Source organism: Cygnus olor, chromosome 1 (genome assembly GCF_009769625.2).
Source record: "Cygnus olor isolate bCygOlo1 chromosome 1, bCygOlo1.pri.v2, whole genome shotgun sequence".
Classification (NCBI taxonomy): Eukaryota; Metazoa; Chordata; class Aves; order Anseriformes; family Anatidae; genus Cygnus; species Cygnus olor.
The window spans coordinates 156,560,152-156,579,708 of record NC_049169.1 but is presented as its reverse complement, the minus strand read 5'-3'; the positions used below and the strand labels follow the sequence as shown (position 1 = coordinate 156,579,708).

The following is a 19,557-nucleotide window of genomic DNA, read 5'->3' as shown; positions in this document are numbered from 1 at the left end:
AATATGCTTGTGTAGTATTGATATGATTTTGTCTAACAAAATTTGAGATGAAGGATAGAGGTCTTAATAAGCCAATTCAGATACCTTCTTAGTGCATTCACACACAACCCTTTAACCTTCTACAGACTCTTCAGTTGACTACTCTGATAAAAGTCTCTTCTGAAATTGGAGCTCCTCATGCATACACCAGTGTCTTTGAATATGACTTTATTTAAAGTCTGTATTCTTTGTGATTTGTCCTGAAATGCTTTAAAAATTTCCTACCATCGTGGACAGTAAAAAGTGTCAAAAATTAAGAAAGTTAATGCAGCTATATTTATCTTTGGTACAAGACCAGTTAAAGACTAGTACCGAATGAGACCTTTATTCAATTGCAATTTGTGCCATTCAAAAAAGCTTTTAAATTCCCATAGAGATTAACTAAGACAAGCACATAACACATATTAAACTGTAATGCTCATTTCTGTTATTTAATAGAATACAGTATGCTGTAGAATTTCTGACCTGTACCGCTGTACGTGTGTTAAACAAGCTATTCACTGCGCTCTAAGAAGTGGTAATGCAGGCGTTTTGCAAATCAGGTAACATGCATTCAGGAGAGGCACTGTGAATTACAAAGCTGTGATAAGAATACAGTTATGGGTTAGTAGCTGAACAAACTTCTCATTGTTGAGAAAACACTTTTTCTGTAATTTGTGTGATATCCTTTGTAGGAAAATGAAACCAATCCAAACTGTGTATTAATACAGTTGTGGACTGATTTTCTTCCCATACAGATGTACAAGAAGACAGCATGCTTGAGTAAATGTAAAGCTGGTTTAAATGAAGATACAATTATGTGTCCTGAAGACAGTGTTATATTCTCTAGGATTTTGCAGTATTAAAACTGAGAATGTCTTAGATGAAAATGTTTTATTTGTGAAAAAAAAATATGTATAAAACCCCCTCGCAATTAGTATGAAGAACATAGGAGTCATAAAACATTTAAGATGAAAAACACAATGTGTTCGATACATGTCATCAATTCCTAGTTGGCAGCATTGTCGTTTGTGCACATTCAGATAAACTGGGATGATACAATGAATCCAGTGCCACAGAGATGGATCAGTGACTTATATGGACTGATTATTAATCTACCAATATTTTGCTAACTGAGTGTATTCTGCCAACAAAGAGGGCCATTAAAAAGCAGCTTCACCACCACAGGGAATTTCACTGTTGAGAATAAACGGGAAGATCTGTCAAGTGGCTCATGTGAGGGGATTTGCTGAAATTGCATTTCACTTGGCATTGCACAGCAACTTAGGCTGATTCCTTCATTTGACCTTTATTTGCTGAGTAACTTTCTTTTGACAATAATCTTTTTCAAGTTTATTGATAGTCCTTCACCATAACTTAACTGTCATTTTGTGGTTATTTTCCATAAATAACTTCAGAAAAACCAAACCACTCAATAACAAAGAATGGATTGTGGGAATGCACCTTTGACATGATTTGTATTTGAGTAACTCCCATGTTGCTGTGAGATAAATATTGACCATGTCAGCATTGTGTCAGGCATCAGTCCCAAAATTATCAGGTACATTCCAAGTCTCTAGCAGGTACTTTGGTTTGTGTCCTGAAGCATCATGTTGGAGAAAATATGAAATGTCAGACTTTTGTCTCCAAGGTTTTGTGTCCTATCTAATGCCATAGTTACATGACCCTTTTGCCATTTCCAAGCAGAGCTTTTCTTATGTCTTATATGGAAGCAGGTTTCCCAATTTTAGACTAATTAGGCTTGACAGCTTTGTATTTCCAAGTTGATTATACTGTTTCTCCAAGATAATTCCTTTTGTTTTGTCAGCTACCTGCTATAAACATTTATGTGCTTGTTTATGATAATTAATGTATCTCTCTTCATTGCTCAGTTAAGTGAAGCTACAGTAGAATTATTAAGGTTATAGGAAGATTTCAAGAATACTACAAGAAGATGGAGATGTTGTTGTCCTTAGATATGTAGATTTAGTGTACTTGCATATGTCTTCTATTTAGTTATTTTCTATTGTAGTAAGAATTTATTTTCTCAGTTGTAAATGTGACTTACCCAAGGCACCTAGTTTGAATGAAATATCTGTCTCAAAGCTCACCTTCAGTTCTTTTCTCTTCAGCAGAGCTTGCAATTACTAGAACATATTTATTTGTTAAGGAGCACTGCAGATTGATAGTGATTCCCTCTCAGATGCCTCTTCTCTTGCCTCTGTGTAGAATTTGGAGATCATTGTAGTGAGAAACTCCCCCATTTTCCTTAAATGATTTTGGGTGTGTAACACTTGACAGAGTTTAAGCTTCTCATTGGCAGAATAGTGGCAGAATATTTAGGGTGTTTTGTCTTGTTCTTTGTGGAGCTCATTTTGCAGCACAGATAGATGATACTTAGATAATTATTACAGTTGTTACCATTAACTGAAAAGAAGACTAATTTCCATGCTATCTTTCAAGTGAGAATTCCTGTAGTTCTTGAACTTTTGAAACAATGCAAAGATTAAATTTTGTGAAAGAAAAAACACACACACACACACACACAAAAATTCCCTGAGGTTGATAACACAATACAGAATTTTTGCAGCAGGAAATAACATTAGTTACAAGGAAATTTATTTAAGCTTTCTTATCATAGGGTAGAATTATTTTAGGATTCTACTAGTAGATGCATGTGGCCTACTTCATTCAGATGAAATCCAAGAAAAGGGAGAAGGAAAAGCAGCAGGAAAAGATAGTGTTCTTAAAACATTTTATACAAGTTTAGGTTGAAATAGATTGCTGCAATGAATTAATGAAGATCCTGACAAATTTGGTTTATTTCAAAACTGTCACAACTGTGGCAACTGCTCAAAACTGTACTAGTTCTCAATATGCAGTAGGTTACACTCAGAGTTTCTTTCAAATATTCTGAAAGATTCTGCAAATGTTACTTTATGTGATTTGTCTCATTCACATGGATCTAGTTCCAAACAAGGGAGGTTTTTATGAAATATCTATTTAAGGTGGAGTATTCTGAAGTCAAATGTCACTAACTTTTCAAGAGCAGAAAACCTAAAGGCTGACTTGCTATTTTTCCATTTAAGAGGCAGTTCTATTCAATGATGAAAAAAATAAATATAAATACTTTATAAGACATGTTTTAACCTAAAAGATTATAGGATTTGTTTTATAAAACACAAGTTATGCGATTTTTAGTCAACTGTTTTCCACACAATATTTTCTCTAAATTTAACAATAGAGTATACAATCACCTTTTTTTTTTTTCCCAAACAAATACCACATTATAGACCTAAAAATAATTTCTCATTCAAAAATTCAAAGCCATTTCATTTTCTTTAAAAATAAGTTTGATCAATTTAGAAGTATTTGAAATGTGTAGGAAAAATGGTATCTGTCCCAGAAATAGTACAATTGCTGTCTCTGATAACTAGGTATAAAATATTTTGATGGGTTTTCTGAGGCTTGCTTTGCAATAGTATTTGGTTTTACAAAACTCTCTATATGCTAAACAAAGCCAGCCAACACCCCTGTCCAAGCTCCAAGTGTTTTTGATGATTGAAGTGATTCTTTGATTTGTTGAGCTTTATTAATTAAAATTTGGACTACTAAACACTCAAACATTATTTTTTTTCCTGTACATGTTTAATTTTTACTAGTGTTCAGGTAATGGTTGATTTCTCAATTAAAAGTTACCTGTAATCTTGAAGTGTCCAGCAGTTATGAAGATGTTAGCAATAGCAGGTGTAAAACAGCAGTTATCAGCAATCATAAAGAAAGCAAGCTAGGAAGGAGTTGTTTAAAAATATGTATACATGTATTTCCCCAGTTTGAAAATAAATGGAAAAAAAAAAAAGTAGACACACTGTATTCATACTTTCCTAAACCACAGTGAAACTATATAAACTATATAAATACAGGTGCTTGCTTGTAACTTTGAGTGCCAGCAGCCTAAGCCGTGAAGTAATTTAGAATTCAATTAAAGTGAGAAGCTGAATGAAATAAATCCCTTAGCATTCAATACCCACTTTTCCACACTAGAACATGAAAACAAGAAAGCACAGTTTGTGAAAGAGGCACATATTGCAGAAAAGTGTATCTTGATTACTGTATCAGTGTCAGTTAAAGGAGGTGAACTAAAGGTTTTTACTAAAAGGGTAAATACAGTAAATCGATTATTTTTAAAATTATATTATTTGGTCTCCTGTATATAATATTGTCTGACTGGAGCTTTCAAAGGAACCTACAGGAAGTAGGCACCTAGTTTCAAACAACTTCCCTAGCATTTATGTGCTTACTTCAAATAGTCAGCTGATGAAAATCAACATTGCTTCATTTATGCCGAATTAGTAGCAGATAAACACAGACATATCAGAGGTAAGGCAATGCAGCCCTTTGATTATACCCTTTACAACCAGAGAAATTTTCTCAATAGCATGATCCTGTAACTGGGCAACTTAAGGTAGAGATTCCTGAGTAACTCAGTAGGGCCAAGCACTAACAAGCCCAAGAAGGTGGTGGTAGAAGGCGATGATAGCATCTGGTAGAGAGACATTAGGTTAAGAGGAACAGCTGAACTTGCTGAAGTGTAGAACATCACCAGATCTTTCAGGAGAGGCTTGGCTGTCTTAAGGTTGTTCCAGAAAACATAATCTGTTGAGCTAATACACTTTTTGTTACTTTAATGTCACATGTGGGACATGGTCCAAATTCTAAAAGAAGCTCAACATCACTTCTTCCGAACAGCAAGTTTGAATTCCACTCAGTATCCTCTGTTCATCTTTTGGTGGATGTGCTTGCTTGATGTCCTTTTGCACATACCCAGTAAACCTGAAAACATTAAAGGCAAGATTAATCACTCTGTCATTCACTTCTTTTCTTCAGCATCATTAGGAAGAATGCAGTTCTCACCTGCTTGTCTGTTCAGTGTTTCAAGCTTACATACATAAGAAATAAATGTTATTATTACAAACTGTTATAGATGTTGATTTTTTTTTTTTGCTAGTAAGTGGAGGAAGTTACTAGCTTGACTTGTGCCCACATTTTTCATTGAAGATTCCCAGGAATTTGAAAGCATGCAGAAGCATCTTTTGCTAGAAATATGGGTAAAGACTTCCCAAGTTCTCCTGCAGTCTGATATGTGATGAAGATAAATTTCAAGTCTGTGGTCGCTCTGAATCCATTTGCTTTTGTTTAAAAGGATTATTTGCACTAAAAAGGAAATAAGAAACCATGGTGTTTGGTGGTGTGCAGTTTCCCTGAAAATCTGTGTTGATGGCAACTCAGCAAATAATGATTGCTTATTAGAAAAATTTCCTGAAAACCATGGAGCACTCTGTCTTTCTCCTGTTGAGGCTGGGATCCTCAGTAGTTAGGAATATGAAGGACATGGAAATAGAACAATTAGACAAAGAAGATCATGAATACTGGACCCTTATTCAGACTCTACACAGCTATGAAAACACAGTGCAAGACCTCTCGATTTCAGAGACAACAGTTCCTAGCTTTTGTAGCTGCTTGAAGAAAATTTCTCTCCCTCCCCCTCTCTCTCTCTCTTAGTAGAAGTTCTGTAGGTTTGTCTCATGGGCTTGAATCCTGTCAAACCTACAGACAATCAGCAGAATGAGACAGTGTGTGTGTGTGTGTGTGTGTGTGGGGGAACCTTGATGTTTAAAATGTTTACATATACACATACTTTCTATATATACAACTATATGTAATTTTCTTCAGATAATGCTGCACCTTGTCTTCAAGTCCAAGTCAAAATGAGTTTCTTTAAATACTTGACTCATGAATGATCTTCATAGTTACATAAGCATCTTTGTCTACACAATTCTTATTATTCTGTTCTAACAATATGTACTTTTGTCAACATTTTGAAACTATTTAGCAGTTTGAAATCTTCCTATACTTTAAAGATGCAGCTTTCCCACAGCTGAGAGGGTTGTACTGGTGCAATTATTAGAAAGTGTCAAACTAAGCCTGAGATCTCATCTGGGCTTTTTCATGACTATGTCGTCTTTTCCTTGGCACTATACACATTTACTTCACTACATCACAGTTCTTATTATGTTGGAAAAGGAAAAACATAAGATTTCTATTTAACCACTAGTTATTCTTTTATTTATTTTTAAATATATATATATATACCTGTTTAGATGCCAGTCTATTAGAAACAAGTCTATCCTAACCATACTCCCCTCCTACTTTCCCTTTACTTGTATATCTGCTTTCCATCTCTAATGGATGAATACTGCATGGATATCCCTTGGACTCATTGCTAAGTCTATGGAGCATGTGCACTCATTTTACTTGTGTTGTGAAGTGGCAGGGCTATGCCATACTGCTGTGACTCAGAAGACATGATGTTGTGCCCCTACAAACATGCTGGAAAACCCTGCTTCTCACTTAAGTGTTTAACTTTGGATTTTAACTGGAAAGCACAGCCAACCAAACCAAACCAAACAAGTTCACAGTTTGGGATAAAGAGTCAAGAATTCCAGAATGATTGGAGATATCTTGGAGTTCAGGATCCTTACCACCTGTCAAAGCTATTGACTGTTCAAACTTAGGTTAGGGTCTTGAAAGGCTTAAAGAGCTTGGTAGCACCTGTTCCTAGCAGGTCCAGTTGTCCAGCTCTGGGTTGTTCCCCAGGCAACATGTAGGAAGGAAAATGCTGCCGGCACTACCTGTTGAATTCTGGGGAAGTTTGGATCTAGATCAAAACTTTATGGCTCAGACCCATTTTAGCATCAATCTCATACTCTGCTGCATCTATTCTAATGATTCTGTGATTCTGTGATTCTATGCTGATATAACTCCATAAAGCTAGTGCAAAGGAATGGAAAATCGTGGTCAGTTAGTTGCTGACAATAAATATAATGTATCAGTGTTTGTTGTCATCACAATATAATATAGATTATTTATGTTGACGTAATATAGAGATACAGATCTTTTAAGCACTTTGTCCACAATTTTGGCAGATTCTCAAGAGAATTCATATCTATATAACTTCTATTAGCTTTTCTAATTACAAGAACCAAGTGATAGCCAATAGAGCATGACCTTCTCTTTTAATAGAGATACTGATAAAATCAAATGTAAAAATTAAAAACTGTATTCATAGATACAATAAAGAGCAATAGCATATTTATATGAATATTCATATATTGAACTTCGAGAATGGGCAACTTGTTATTCATCATTTTAAAACATGTTTATAGGATACAAATATATTGGTGCTTTTTAAATTTTTTTCTTGTGTTGATGAAAATGAATAGTATTTGGGGACCAAGTCTGCCTATTAAAGTGCTATGATACATTACCATATTTGCACAGAAATGAGCACAGATGGTGGGTCTATTATTTCTAGCATGAAATTTTTCTTTTTTTTTCTTTCTTTCTTTCTTTTTTTTTTTTTTTTTTTCCCCCAGGATTCAAATTTGAGCAACACTTGCTCAAGTTGGTCTACCTCTGTGGGAGTCCTTAAAATGTTTTTTTTTTTTTTTTTTTTCTCCATTATTTGCACATTTGGAGTAAAGAAAACAGAAAGTGATTAATGCTGTATTAAAACTTTATAATGAATGAAGGCTTTCAAACCAAGAGTCTGAGATTTTTGTATTTTTCAGCCAAGTAAATGGAAACATATTTTGCATGTAAATGAAAGTCTACAGGGATGAAGTTTTGTGTACCAGGCTTAGACTCCCAATAGCTCATTTAGTTCGAACAGATCATTTAGTCCACATTAGAGTGTTTGAAGATGTTATATTTATAGATATTTGTTAATTAAACACAATGATATGTGGAAAATAAAACAGCAGTATATAAGTAAGGTTATAATTTTTGTGCAAAAAATATCATTTCAATCAGCAAAAAATATGTATTAAACAAGAGGCTGACATTCATAAATTTACTTTCATGGTAAGAATCAATAAAACAATGCTTCATAAGGCTTTGTCAATGCCTTATTATCAATCTGAAGAAAGAAAAAGGGGGTCAACCTGCCTTGTTACTTGTTGGAGCCTGTAATTACAAAAGACTCAAGGTTAAAGGATGGGTTTTAATATCAATTGCTCAAAGCCAGATCACTTTGCAGGGAAGGTAAATTTAACACGGATTAGGATTTCCAATATCAGGAAAAAATGCAATCAGATGGGTTCATTTACTCCAATGTGTTCTATACTGAGACCTCCATCATCTAGCAATGCATTTGTATTATTGTATTATTTTTGTTCCATCCAAACAAGTGTTTTTTTGACCTGAAGATAAATCAAGACCTGAAGATAAATCAGAAGCATTTGAAATGAGTAGTGATTGTATCAGTCGTGGACACAAAGCTTTCCTTGTGGCTACTGTGGCTGTAACCTTGTGTGTTATTTGCAGTATGTTGGGGCCTGTAACAGACAAAAATGTCAGAAGGATGGGCTAAAATGTGTCAGTTGTTACAGAGCAAGTTTTGAACTGTTATGGGGTCAGACAGTGCATTTATGAAGTTTTTGTTTGTGGAGGTGCTCTGCTCTGCTTAGGAATATAGTTGTGGAGGAGAAGAAGTCTGCAGGTGGTTGGGAAGCAGATCACAAAATCACTTCTCTCAGAGATGGAATGGATCACACCAGCCATGGGTCAGAGAAAAGCCAAGAGAGATAAAGAATGTAGAAAGAATGTTTTTAGACAGTTCAGAGCAAGTAACACCAGACAATACAGAGCCTGTTACTTCTAGTACCTAAGGATCTGCTTTTTCAATGCTAACACACTTAAAATGGTGGTATTACCAAGCATTAGTGTGCTGCTTGTCGCTGCATCAATGCACCTGCCATCTCTGCTTCAGCTTCTAACCCTTCCCCACTCTCAACTGGAAGAGCAAACCCTACCTCAGATCAGTCAGCAAGGGTGCAGCTTAGGTAACTAGTGTGAGTAGGTTGACAGGCAAGTGACTGAATGGATTTCCTTCCCAACAGGAAGGAAAAGTAGCCTGATAGTTATTGTAAAAGAATAAAATGCTTACCAAAGTCGATTTCTTTACAAAGCTGCCAGAGCAGGCACAAGAATGAAGGAAAGGACAGGGATATTCCCAGACTAGAGCATGCCCATTCATACTGTGTATCTGCTTTCTGTACAGAGATGCATTTTCTCACAAAAGAGAACAAAAGAGGTGAAGGTTGAGAGATTTGCTATGAGCAGTGCTGTTATGTGGGTATGAACATCTGAACATTGTATAGGAACTGGCTTAGCCATCGGAACTGAGAGAATATTCAAGTGGAATTTGAGCCTCTTTCTGGGATGACTTGAAGCTTCCAACCCAAAATTGTGAAGAGCCATTGGGCCACACAAGGTTTAAAGCATTGAAAATGTGTAAATTTGAAAAAGGGTGTTTTAATTTAATTTAACTTTATTTTATTATTTTACTTTATTTTATTTTCACGAGAAAGGAGAATCAACCGTGTAGGAAAAAAAACAAAAACAAACAAACAAAAAAACCACTAGACATTAGATCTTCTCTGCCTAGGGAGCAGATATATATCTTGTCTTTGAGAGAATATGGAAAAACGACTACAACAGAATGACTAGGAGTGGGAGAGAAGGAACCAACACTTTCTACAGTTAAGTTTTTAGCCCACATAGATACATTGGTACTGAAGAGAAATGTAGAGGATGAAAGTTCTGAAAAGCTTAGGGAACATGACTGACATTCCTAGTATCTGTTTCATTCTCAAGACAGTGTCCCTTTCCCTCACATGGAAGGAGAGAGTTAGTCGTACAGTAAAGACCGGTTGTGCAAAGGTGCAGATTTAATTGTGGAAATAACTGAAAATGGAATGATGGCCAGCCTTGAATGAGTCATTGCCAGATAATTCCCAGCTGAGCTAAATTAATAAAACTGTAGCCAAGACAATGGCTTATTTCTTTCTGCATGGCTAGAGAAATGAGTATTATCAATTGAATTAAAAAAAAAAAAAAGATTCTTTTTCACATGGTTCTGCATTTCATAGGCAAATGTGCAGTAGTTTGGTTTTGTAGCATTTCATAAAAGGTGTTAACTGAAAAACTCTGAGTGACAGAAAGTAAGAGGAATATAGGTTTTGCATGCTGCAATACAGAAAATGGGAGCACTGTAAAGAATGGATAGCCATAACCTTTTAAGAATTTTTTATAGCGTTATATAGTACGAAGAAAAATTCCTGTGTTTAGTTAAAGCACTTGTCCATGTACTGCACTATTCAGCCGGAAAAGGAAGGAAGGAGGGAAGAAGGGAGGTGAGCTTTGTAAATCCATTCTGAATTATCTATTTTGATGTACACAAATGACTAAGAAAAATGGATTTCCGAAGGAAAGCATTGGAGGAGGTTCTTTCTTTCTTTTTCTTTCTTTCTTCCTTTCTTTCTTTCTTTCTTTCTTTCTTTCTTTCTTTCTTTCTTTCTTTCTTTCTTTCTTTCTTTCTTTCTTTCTTTCTTTCTTTCTTTCTTTCTTTCTTTCCTCCTTTCCTTCTTTCCTTCTTTCCTTCTTTCTTTCTTTCTTTCTTTCTTTCTTTCTCTTTTTCTCTTTCTCTTTCTTTTCCTTTCTTTCTTTCTTTCTTTCTTTCTTTCTTTCTTTCTTTCTTTCTTTCTTTCTTTCTTTCTTTTCCTTTCTTTTCCTTCCTTCCTTCCTTCCTTTCTTTCTTTCTTTTTCTTTCTTTCTTTCTTTCTTTCTTTTCCTTTCTTTTCCTTCCTTTCTTTCTTTCTTTTCCTTCCTTCCTTCCTTCCTTCCTTCCTTTCTTTCTTTCTTTCTTTCTTTCTTTCTTTCTTTCTTTCTTTCTTTTCTTTCTTTCTTTTTCCTTTCTTTCTTTTCCTTTCTTTCTTTCTTTCTTTCTTTCTTTCTTTCTTTCTTTCTTTCTTTCTTTCTCTCTCTCTCTCTCTCTTTCTCTCTTTCTCTCTTTCTTTCTTTCTTTCTCTTTTTCTCTTTCTCTTTCTTTTCCTTTCTTTCTTTCTTTCTTTCTTTCTTTCTTTCTTTCTTTCTTTCTTTCTTTCTTTCTTTCTTTCCTCCTTTCCTTCTTTCCTTCTTTCCTTCTTTCTTTCTTTCTTTCTTTTCCTTTCTTTTCCTTCCTTCCTTCCTTTCTTTCTTTCTTTCTTTCTTTCCTTCTTTCTTTCTTTCTTTCTTTCTTTCTTTTTCTTAGGAGCTACCAGAAAAATTGTTGACTCCACTCAAATCACAGTGCTAAATATTTTCTCAAATCTGCTATAAACCAAAATACTTCACTGTGAAGAATGTGAGCCATTCATATAATCAGTGTATTCAACACTGCTATGAAGATTTTAAAAAAAAACAACTCATTTCAACGACCATGTTCCAGTGAACTATGTTATGCTCATTAAGCCTTGCTATCCTGATTGTGCAGTATTAACAGCTATTCCAAGTTAGAGTGTGGCTATTGAATCAGTGATAGGCTCAGTAAGGGCTTTAGTAATGGGCGTATTACTTTTAGTATTTACTTTAGCTGAATACAGCTGACAATGTATTTGCTGTACTGAAGAATGAAAAAAGCTGGGATCTTTAACTTGTGACTAATCCCAGGTAATCATTGATGCAATATCTTGATACATAATTAAATTTAAATTTGGTATATTTACATGTAGTGAACTTGAATGAGTGCAGAAGAAATAGAACATTTGCCCTCAATAGAACATGCAGAGGTGTATTTAGGTCCAGAATTTTACAGCATTCTATGTGAAACCAAATGCTTTAAAGGACTTAAACAATCAAAGACTGCTGGATTGTGATGCCTTAAAAGTCAGTGAAAACTTTGTTGTGCCTCAGAATTAATTCACCTTTCAAGTATTTTGCAGTCCAAAAGGTATCTTCTTGTAACATTTGTATGAAGGCGAATTGCTCTCTGAGTCCTATGGAAAACGAGTCATTTTGTATGACAGTAAATTTATATCCATGAACATGGCCAATATCACTTTAGGAATGGTATCTGGATCATTGTATGCCTTCTTAGAAATATCCTCAGTCTCACTTAAGGTGATATTTAAGCAAAGGTCAACGACAAAAAAATGTTGCTATGTGGCAACCTGGCTTTAATGAACAGCATTCGGTATTTAGCATTCTCTTAAGTACAGTTAAGTGGGGAAAACAGGCATATACTTTGCAAGTGTTTTTTTTTTTTTCTCTTCCCATCCTCCTTTTTTTCTTTCTTTGTTCTTGCCATTTTATGTTTTCCTCTCATTTTCTTTCTATATTCTTTTCTGTGTGCTAATTCCCACTAACAATAACTCAGCTCATAGCCCCCTTCATCCTTTTGGTAATTCCTTTTCTCAATTCCACCTGTCAGACAGATCCATAATAAATAAATAAATAAATAAATAAATAAATAAAGTGCTCTCCTTGGGCATTTTCCATATATGATGGCCAAAAGGCAAACAGTCCTTGCTCCTCAGAATTATACTCCACGTCTCTCTGCAAACTCAGGCAGCAGACTAATCTTCCTATGATTGCTTCATATATGGAAGGTTTCCTGTTGAGCTTAGAGGTCTTGCAATGTTTTTCATAAAACATTGGCAGGTAGGCAGGAATTAGGCATTTCTGTACTCCATTCCTGATAGTGTTCTTTCCTTTCTTTTTCTTACAGCTTAGCAGCTGGCAAAATAGTTTTGAGACAGAGATATATAGAGGTATCCTCTTGCAGAGTATGCAGACAAAACATAACATATGGAGGGTATTTGCATAATGGACAGTATTTGTGATAACGTAGCAATTCATTTTTTCTTGCATAACTTGACTATTACCTAAAAAATAGGAAGTTGAATGTAGAATTGCATCTTCATAAGCCACAGAATTCTGCGAAGTGGTTAGTGTCTATATTTTGAGTTTTGATATATTAGCATGTTAGAACCAATGTTTTACTTACTATGTAAATTCTTTCTTGAATGAGAATATATCTGGCTTCCATTGTTTCTTTTGCACATATCTGTCTGTGAAGTAAATTTTGTCCTTCTCTGTACTTGTATCAGTTATGTAATGTCAAATAATATACGCACAATTTGTCTATTGTCCTGCAATAAATATTCTAGCTGCATGTGCATTCACAAAAACATGAGAAAACTTCAGATATAGTTCTGAACCTACCATGTGTGTAGACTCTGGAGGGTTTTGTTTATTTGTTTTGTTTTGTTTTGTTTTTAACCTGATATGTCATGCTTTTAGGTAATCACTGTTTAGCTTGTATTTAACAAAACCAAAATGAAGGACAGTTCATACACAAAAAATATTCAGAGAGAAATGTTTCTTCCTTCAAAATGTAAACTACTCTTTTCTTGTTAAAGTTTGCAGTAAAATTAAAGCAGCAATAAATAACACAACTTTGTGGAATGAAGTAATTATATTCTGCTATATTTCTTTTCTATTAAAAATATGTGCACAAAATTAATGCATCTCATTAAAATGTAATGTTCGTGCCATGAGAATTGAGTTAATATGAACTAGAAGATGACTCTCTGAGAGCAGAATAACTTACTAAATCATCTTTGTGTGTGTATTTGTGTGTTGAAATAGCTATACTCTTCGCGTGGTTGGCAGTGGAATCAAAGCTCAGTTTGGGAATCCAGAAGTAAAAGTGAAAGGAACAGATCCTGTAATAAATCAAATTATTGACAAGCTGAAACACATAATTCAGGTAAGCTTCTTTTACCTATAAATATAGTATAATATTAAAGACAACTCCAGTAAAAGTATGAATTTACTGTACATTAAAGGGTAATTGTTAATTCAAGTCATTGCTCAATGTATGTCAACACCAGAAAAAACAAAACAAACAAACAAACAAAAACCTATCTGCTCCCTCTCACTTCAGTTATTGGAAATGATGTCAAAAATTTGCATATGGTTAAAGAGTGTAGGAAGTAAGACTTTGTCAGCTGGGCCACCTGTACCTGTGAGTACCAGTTCAGCATTTCATTAAGTGTACAGAAGAACAAACAGTATAATTTAGCGATATTAACTGGGTTAACATTTATAAACAATAAAACATAATTTCCCTCATCCATCTATACTAAATTGAGATTCTTTCTTAATCAATCTTGCTGCAAGATTTATTGTTTATAAATCAGATAGAAACACTAGAAAGTTTGAATAGCATGCTTGCTAAAGAAATTGGAGTTCATTGCATATTTGTGAGTTACTAAATTTAAGGCTTATAAAGCAGTCAGTTCCAATATGAACCTGCACAACTGTAGAACTGTAATACATTTAAGATTACATGTATGTTTTGTTATACTGTTATCATCTGTATCATGGATAACCATAACTACAGGACAAAAACCTGACTGTTGAAAGCAACAATAAGTTTGCTGGCAATTCTGTATTTCAGTTAGAAAATAAAATTTTCCACCATGATCTGAAGACTGAATGATAAGAACTACTCTATTAGCATTTCATGCCATGGACCCATCTAGTCCAGCAACTTCTCATCTGCACTGGTGAAAAGAAGAGACTATTCAGGGAGGGCATGCAAGCTTGGCAGTTTTACCTTCTCCATTCCCCTTCTCTACCTCATTTTCCAAGCATGAGAATTAGAGATATTAGTCAGCCCTTCCTTGCATAGTGCATTTAGTTCCATTTAAAGACTGCTTCTTTAATTTTGTTTTTCCATCTTCTTGACAGCTGCTCTTAAGTACAGTTTCCAAAATGGTTTCTGGAGTTGAAATAAGCAAGCCATTCTAACATTACTGATAACTTCATGGTGAACTCTCTGGGTTCTTATTTCTCTATTGGTAAAAAAATAACTGACAACAAAAGGAAAGAATTGGTGAAATAGTAAATAAATAAATAAATAAATAAATAAATAAATAAAATCTTTTCCATCAGTAGGGTTGTTTTCTGGGATAAGTGGAATCCCGATTCAAGCTCAAAGGCAGTCATTATTCCTTCCTCCTAAAATGAAATACTGTATTTAGCCCTCCAGCTTCAGCATGCTTTTGTCTCTACTTCTTATTAAAATGGTGACTACCATGGTAAGAAAATGAATATAATTTTGCCTCCAAATAGATGCTATGACTTAATTAAGAACTAAAAATTACTCTACAAAGAAATATGTTGCAAATCTTACTGGGTAAATCTCAAGGTCTTTTATCTGTCAGGAATGTTGTCCTTTGATATTAAACCTGCACTGTATAGTTTATTGTATTGTTTTCCTCTAGAGGCTAGGATTTGTGTTGTTTCCTCCTTGGGTGAGGATCTAAACAAATGGAATAGAACAATTCCAATATAAAGCATTTCATTTTGAGAGATTATTTGTCCTTGTCCCAGAAGACTGGAGAGGGTCTTGGAAAGAAGGACTTATAATCTACATACTGCAAGTCCTAATAACTTGTAAATATATTATCTTTCTATGTGATAGTTTCCTTTCTTGTAGCTCTGAGTATGGAAATAGGGTCAGTGGATAAAGAGAGCATCAAATACCTTAGAGACCCAATATATAACTGTTTTTCCTCAGATAAAAGGGCTGAAGAAACTGCAGAAAAAGCTTTCTTCTCTAGCTTTTACTGCTTGGAAAAGGAGGATGGGGAGGGTAAATTAGAGATTCGAATACAAAAGCTCACCTTTTTGTCCTTTGTGATATGAAAAGGATGAATCACATGTTAAGCTTATGAAGGACAGATTAAATAAGGGGAGCTTAATGGATTGTGGTGTCACCTCTTGTATATGTTCTAGTTCTATCTACTTAATTCCAGCACTCTATCTGAGTAGTATTATGCAATACAAAAGCTTAAACAGGTAATTTTGGTAGAAAAAAAATCATATTTGTCCTACTTTTCATAACGAATAATACCTGTAATTTATAAAGGTTTATATACTTTAATTTGGTTTTAAGGCTGGCAACATGATGTGTAACCTTCTATTTGTGTAGGCAACTATATATATATCTATATAAATTCCATGTTGCTGTAGCCTTGCTTTCTAATAAGTCCATTTTTGTTATTTGTGTTTTATATGGAGCATGAAATGTGGCAATTTACTGTCTGTGTTAGGAAATGGAAATGGGTGGTAATTCAGGTTTATATGACCTTTTACATCAGCCTTTAAACACCATACAAGATATCAAAGCAGCATTGCTCTCTGTCTCATGGTGCCATGAGAGGATATGGCCCTTCCTTCCAATCACGGTTAGAGCTGTGTGTATCGGTGTAAGTATAGTCTGATTTTCTTCTGCTTGAATAGCCTGTCATGGTACCAAGACCTTCAGGAATGAAAAGCCTCTACCATTTGGTGAATATCAGTGTCCAGAAAAGAATCAGAGGTTTTGCTTCTGGTACTTCGCACAATAAATATGGTGAAATGCAGTGAAATGTTATGTAATCAGTGATAACATAGAACATCTGTTTGCAGCTGGGATAGGATTCATTTCTGTAATGAGACATGCATTTAGGTGTTTAAGCTTCCCTCACATGCAGGTCTAGTCCATGAAGCTTAGAGAGCTGTTCATTTGGCTAAATCTGAGTGTGTGCTTCAGGATAAGAAAAGTAGGTCTTTAGCCTCAGACTATATAAAATGAGTTTGGGTATATTGCCCACATGTTGGCATCTACATTGTAAACACCTGCAGTTAAGTGCCTGATCTGAAGGATTTCACCTTGTGTCGTATTTCTGACCCCTTTCCAAGAGGATGCCAGTTGGAAAACACAAACTAGAAATGTGTCCTTTTCTAATTCTAATGAATATTTAGCAGGTACACTGTATCTTCTTATTCTACTACTACATTCTGCTTTTTCAAAGGGTATGTTGCACCACAGAATTATCAAACCATAAAACAACCTAATGTCTACTGGAAAATGAAGCCTTTTGCTTTTGCAGGTGTCTGAGTTGGGCCGAAGTACTTAGGATACATTTTTATTTGTTTGGTTTTTAATTTTCGTGAAATGATTGAGACCTTAGGTACAGTTCAGACAGCCAGGAACTCAAAAAGGTATGTCCAAACATTTGGGGAGCTCCTGACACATTTCTGATTTTATGATTATGTAGTCTTTTCTAATCATTAAAAAAAAGAAAGAAGGTAAATTATAGAAAGACTAGTTTGAAGAGGATGACCAGTCTGGTATTTAGAACACATAATTAAACTCAGATTCGGAAATACACCCTGATTATATTTTGCCCTTTTAGAACAGAAAAAGTAACTCTGCTATGAAGAGGTAGAAGAAATACATAGTTTTCTGAAATGTTCCTTTCTCTTTGTTATCAAACCAGATGACCCCTTTTCTCACCAATTGCACTACATTTTTCTTTGTACTTTCAAGGATCTGAGCAGGAGAGTAGGAGTGAAGTTAATATTTGGAGATGTAAAGGGAGGGCTCATTCAAGGAGGACCTAGCAAGCTCTCAGAACTATACATATTTATTGTACAAATGACTAAATATTATCAAGTAGCAAAAGAAGAACAGATACATTAAAAATCGCTTCCTGGTCATCTTTAATGTGTACATGAGAAAACAGATCAAATAATATTTTGACCTGCTTGCAGAAAAGAATAAGGGTCTCCTAGTATTTCCTCTTTTCTTACTGGGTAGATATACAAGTGTGTAAAAATCTCTAGCAAAGAATCTGCTTTAAAATATGTAAATGTTTGGTGCTGTGGTTTAGCCCGGCTGGCAACTAAACACCACACAGCCGTTCGCTCACCCTCCCCCCTCCCTCTCCGGGATGGGGGAGAGAAACAGGAAAGTGAAGCCTGTGAGTTGAGATAAAGACAGTTTATTAAGACAGGAAAAATAATAACAATAATAATAATAATAATAATAATAGTATTACTAATAATAATGTGTACGAAACAAGTGATGCACAATGCAATTGCTCACCACCCGTTGACCGATGCCCAGCCTATCCCCGAGCAGCCGGCCCCCCCACCCCGGCTAGCCACCCCTATATATTGTTCAGTATGTCGTCAGATGGTATGGAATACCCCTTTGGCCAGTTTAGGTGAGCTGTCCTGGGTCTGTCCCCTACCAGCTCCTGCTGCATCCCTAGCCTGCTCGCTAGCAGGACAGAGCGAGAAGCTGAAAAGTCCTTGGCTTGGTGTAAGCGCTGCTCTGCAACAATTAAAACATCAGCATGTTATCAGCGCTCTTCTCATCCTAATCCAAAACATAGCACCCTGCCAGCTACTAGGAGGAAAATTAACTCTGTCCTAACTGAAACCAGGAGAGGTGCTTAAACATAGTCTCTGTTTTCTAGGTTCTATTAATTAAAAAATTTAAACTCATTGCTTAAATTTGTTGTTTAAAGGAGAACATCTCTTTCCAGTAGGGTTTGGTTTCTGGGCTACTGTGCAAGGGTTAAGTAACAACTGTTCACAAACTTTATGACAGAGACCTTTTCAGTATATGCCACAGTGGCCCATATGTCATTTCTCCTTTGTGAGAGGCTCACAGTAAACCTCCTTCTTTTTCTGTAAATAGTGGATTTACCAAAAATCAATAGAACTTTTGATTCCATTGGACCCTGACTGCTATAATCTGTGCTCTGGACTCCACAGGTTTGTACTCCCAGCAGTGAAGTGCAATTAGAGGAGCTAGCATGAATTCAGGTGAACCAGTCAGTGATGAAAATGGTTTGACAAAGTCACCTTCTTTTGTAAAAATCCTCACTTGTACAGTCTGGTGTTTTGGAGAGCTTCTTAAATGATGGGCTCTTCCTCATTCATTTGTCTTCATCGCAGGCCAACAATGGGTTCAGTGCATATTCTCTTATATACTGCAATCAGCAGCTATCACTCTTATTTAATAGGCAGTCATGATAAGCAAAGTCAGTTGCATATGGCAGCAATAATAATGGTAATTATTTTTCTTTCTTCCCCAATAATTTAAAAACATGATTTATCTTGCCTTCAAGTACAAATACTAAGGTTATGAAATAAGTATGATATTTTGGTGCTGTGATTACAGGCAATTGGATCTTGGTCATTTCAATGTATTTCTTCTTTTAGAAGATAATCTCAGAGAGGTACTGTTTTTGAAAATAATAGCCATTACTTGGAGCTCATTTTAACAGGTGAAATAAAGACTTCCTAATTTTAGAAAATCCTGCCATAGTAGAAAATACCACTGTGTATGTCTGCCAATATGAGGCAGACAGAATCTCCCTGTGGAGATTTCCACAGGCACCTTCCTCTACTGACTATACTGGAAATTTAAACACTTCAGTTAGGATAATAGTTTCCTATTTCTAGGTGTAGCAAAAGATGTACCTGAAGTTATCTGGAAGGGGTCACATCTTACATTGCAGAACCCCTGGATCACTAGCTGATATACATGGATTAATACTTATTTTTTCCATGAAGGGCTGAAAAATGTCACTAATGGAAAAGCTATCTGATCATAACTAGCAAAATTTATTCCAAAATGAGAATAATATAGTATTTTTGTTATTGATAGAAATTCTAAAACCCAAAGGGAGACTAAATCCAGCATTCAAATGACTAACTGTATAAAAGCTGAATGGGTTTGTGAAATAAATAGTATCAGATTAAAGAATTTTTAAGATTATGCGGCAGTAATTGAAGCCTAAGTTTTGG

General features: G+C 35.1%; 1 protein-coding gene across 3 annotated transcripts in view; it reads left to right on the top strand.

Moving 5' to 3' along the window:
- The window catches only part of GPC5 (glypican 5), a 767,073-nt gene that overhangs the window by 229,650 nt on the left and 517,866 nt on the right, over positions 1-19,557 (top strand). For all 3 annotated transcript variants that reach the window (XM_040538873.1, XM_040538889.1, XM_040538881.1), the window contains exon 6: positions 13,549-13,669. In XM_040538873.1, the coding sequence (XP_040394807.1) occupies positions 13,549-13,669 (121 nt within the window). The remainder of the gene's footprint in view (positions 1-13,548; positions 13,670-19,557) is intronic.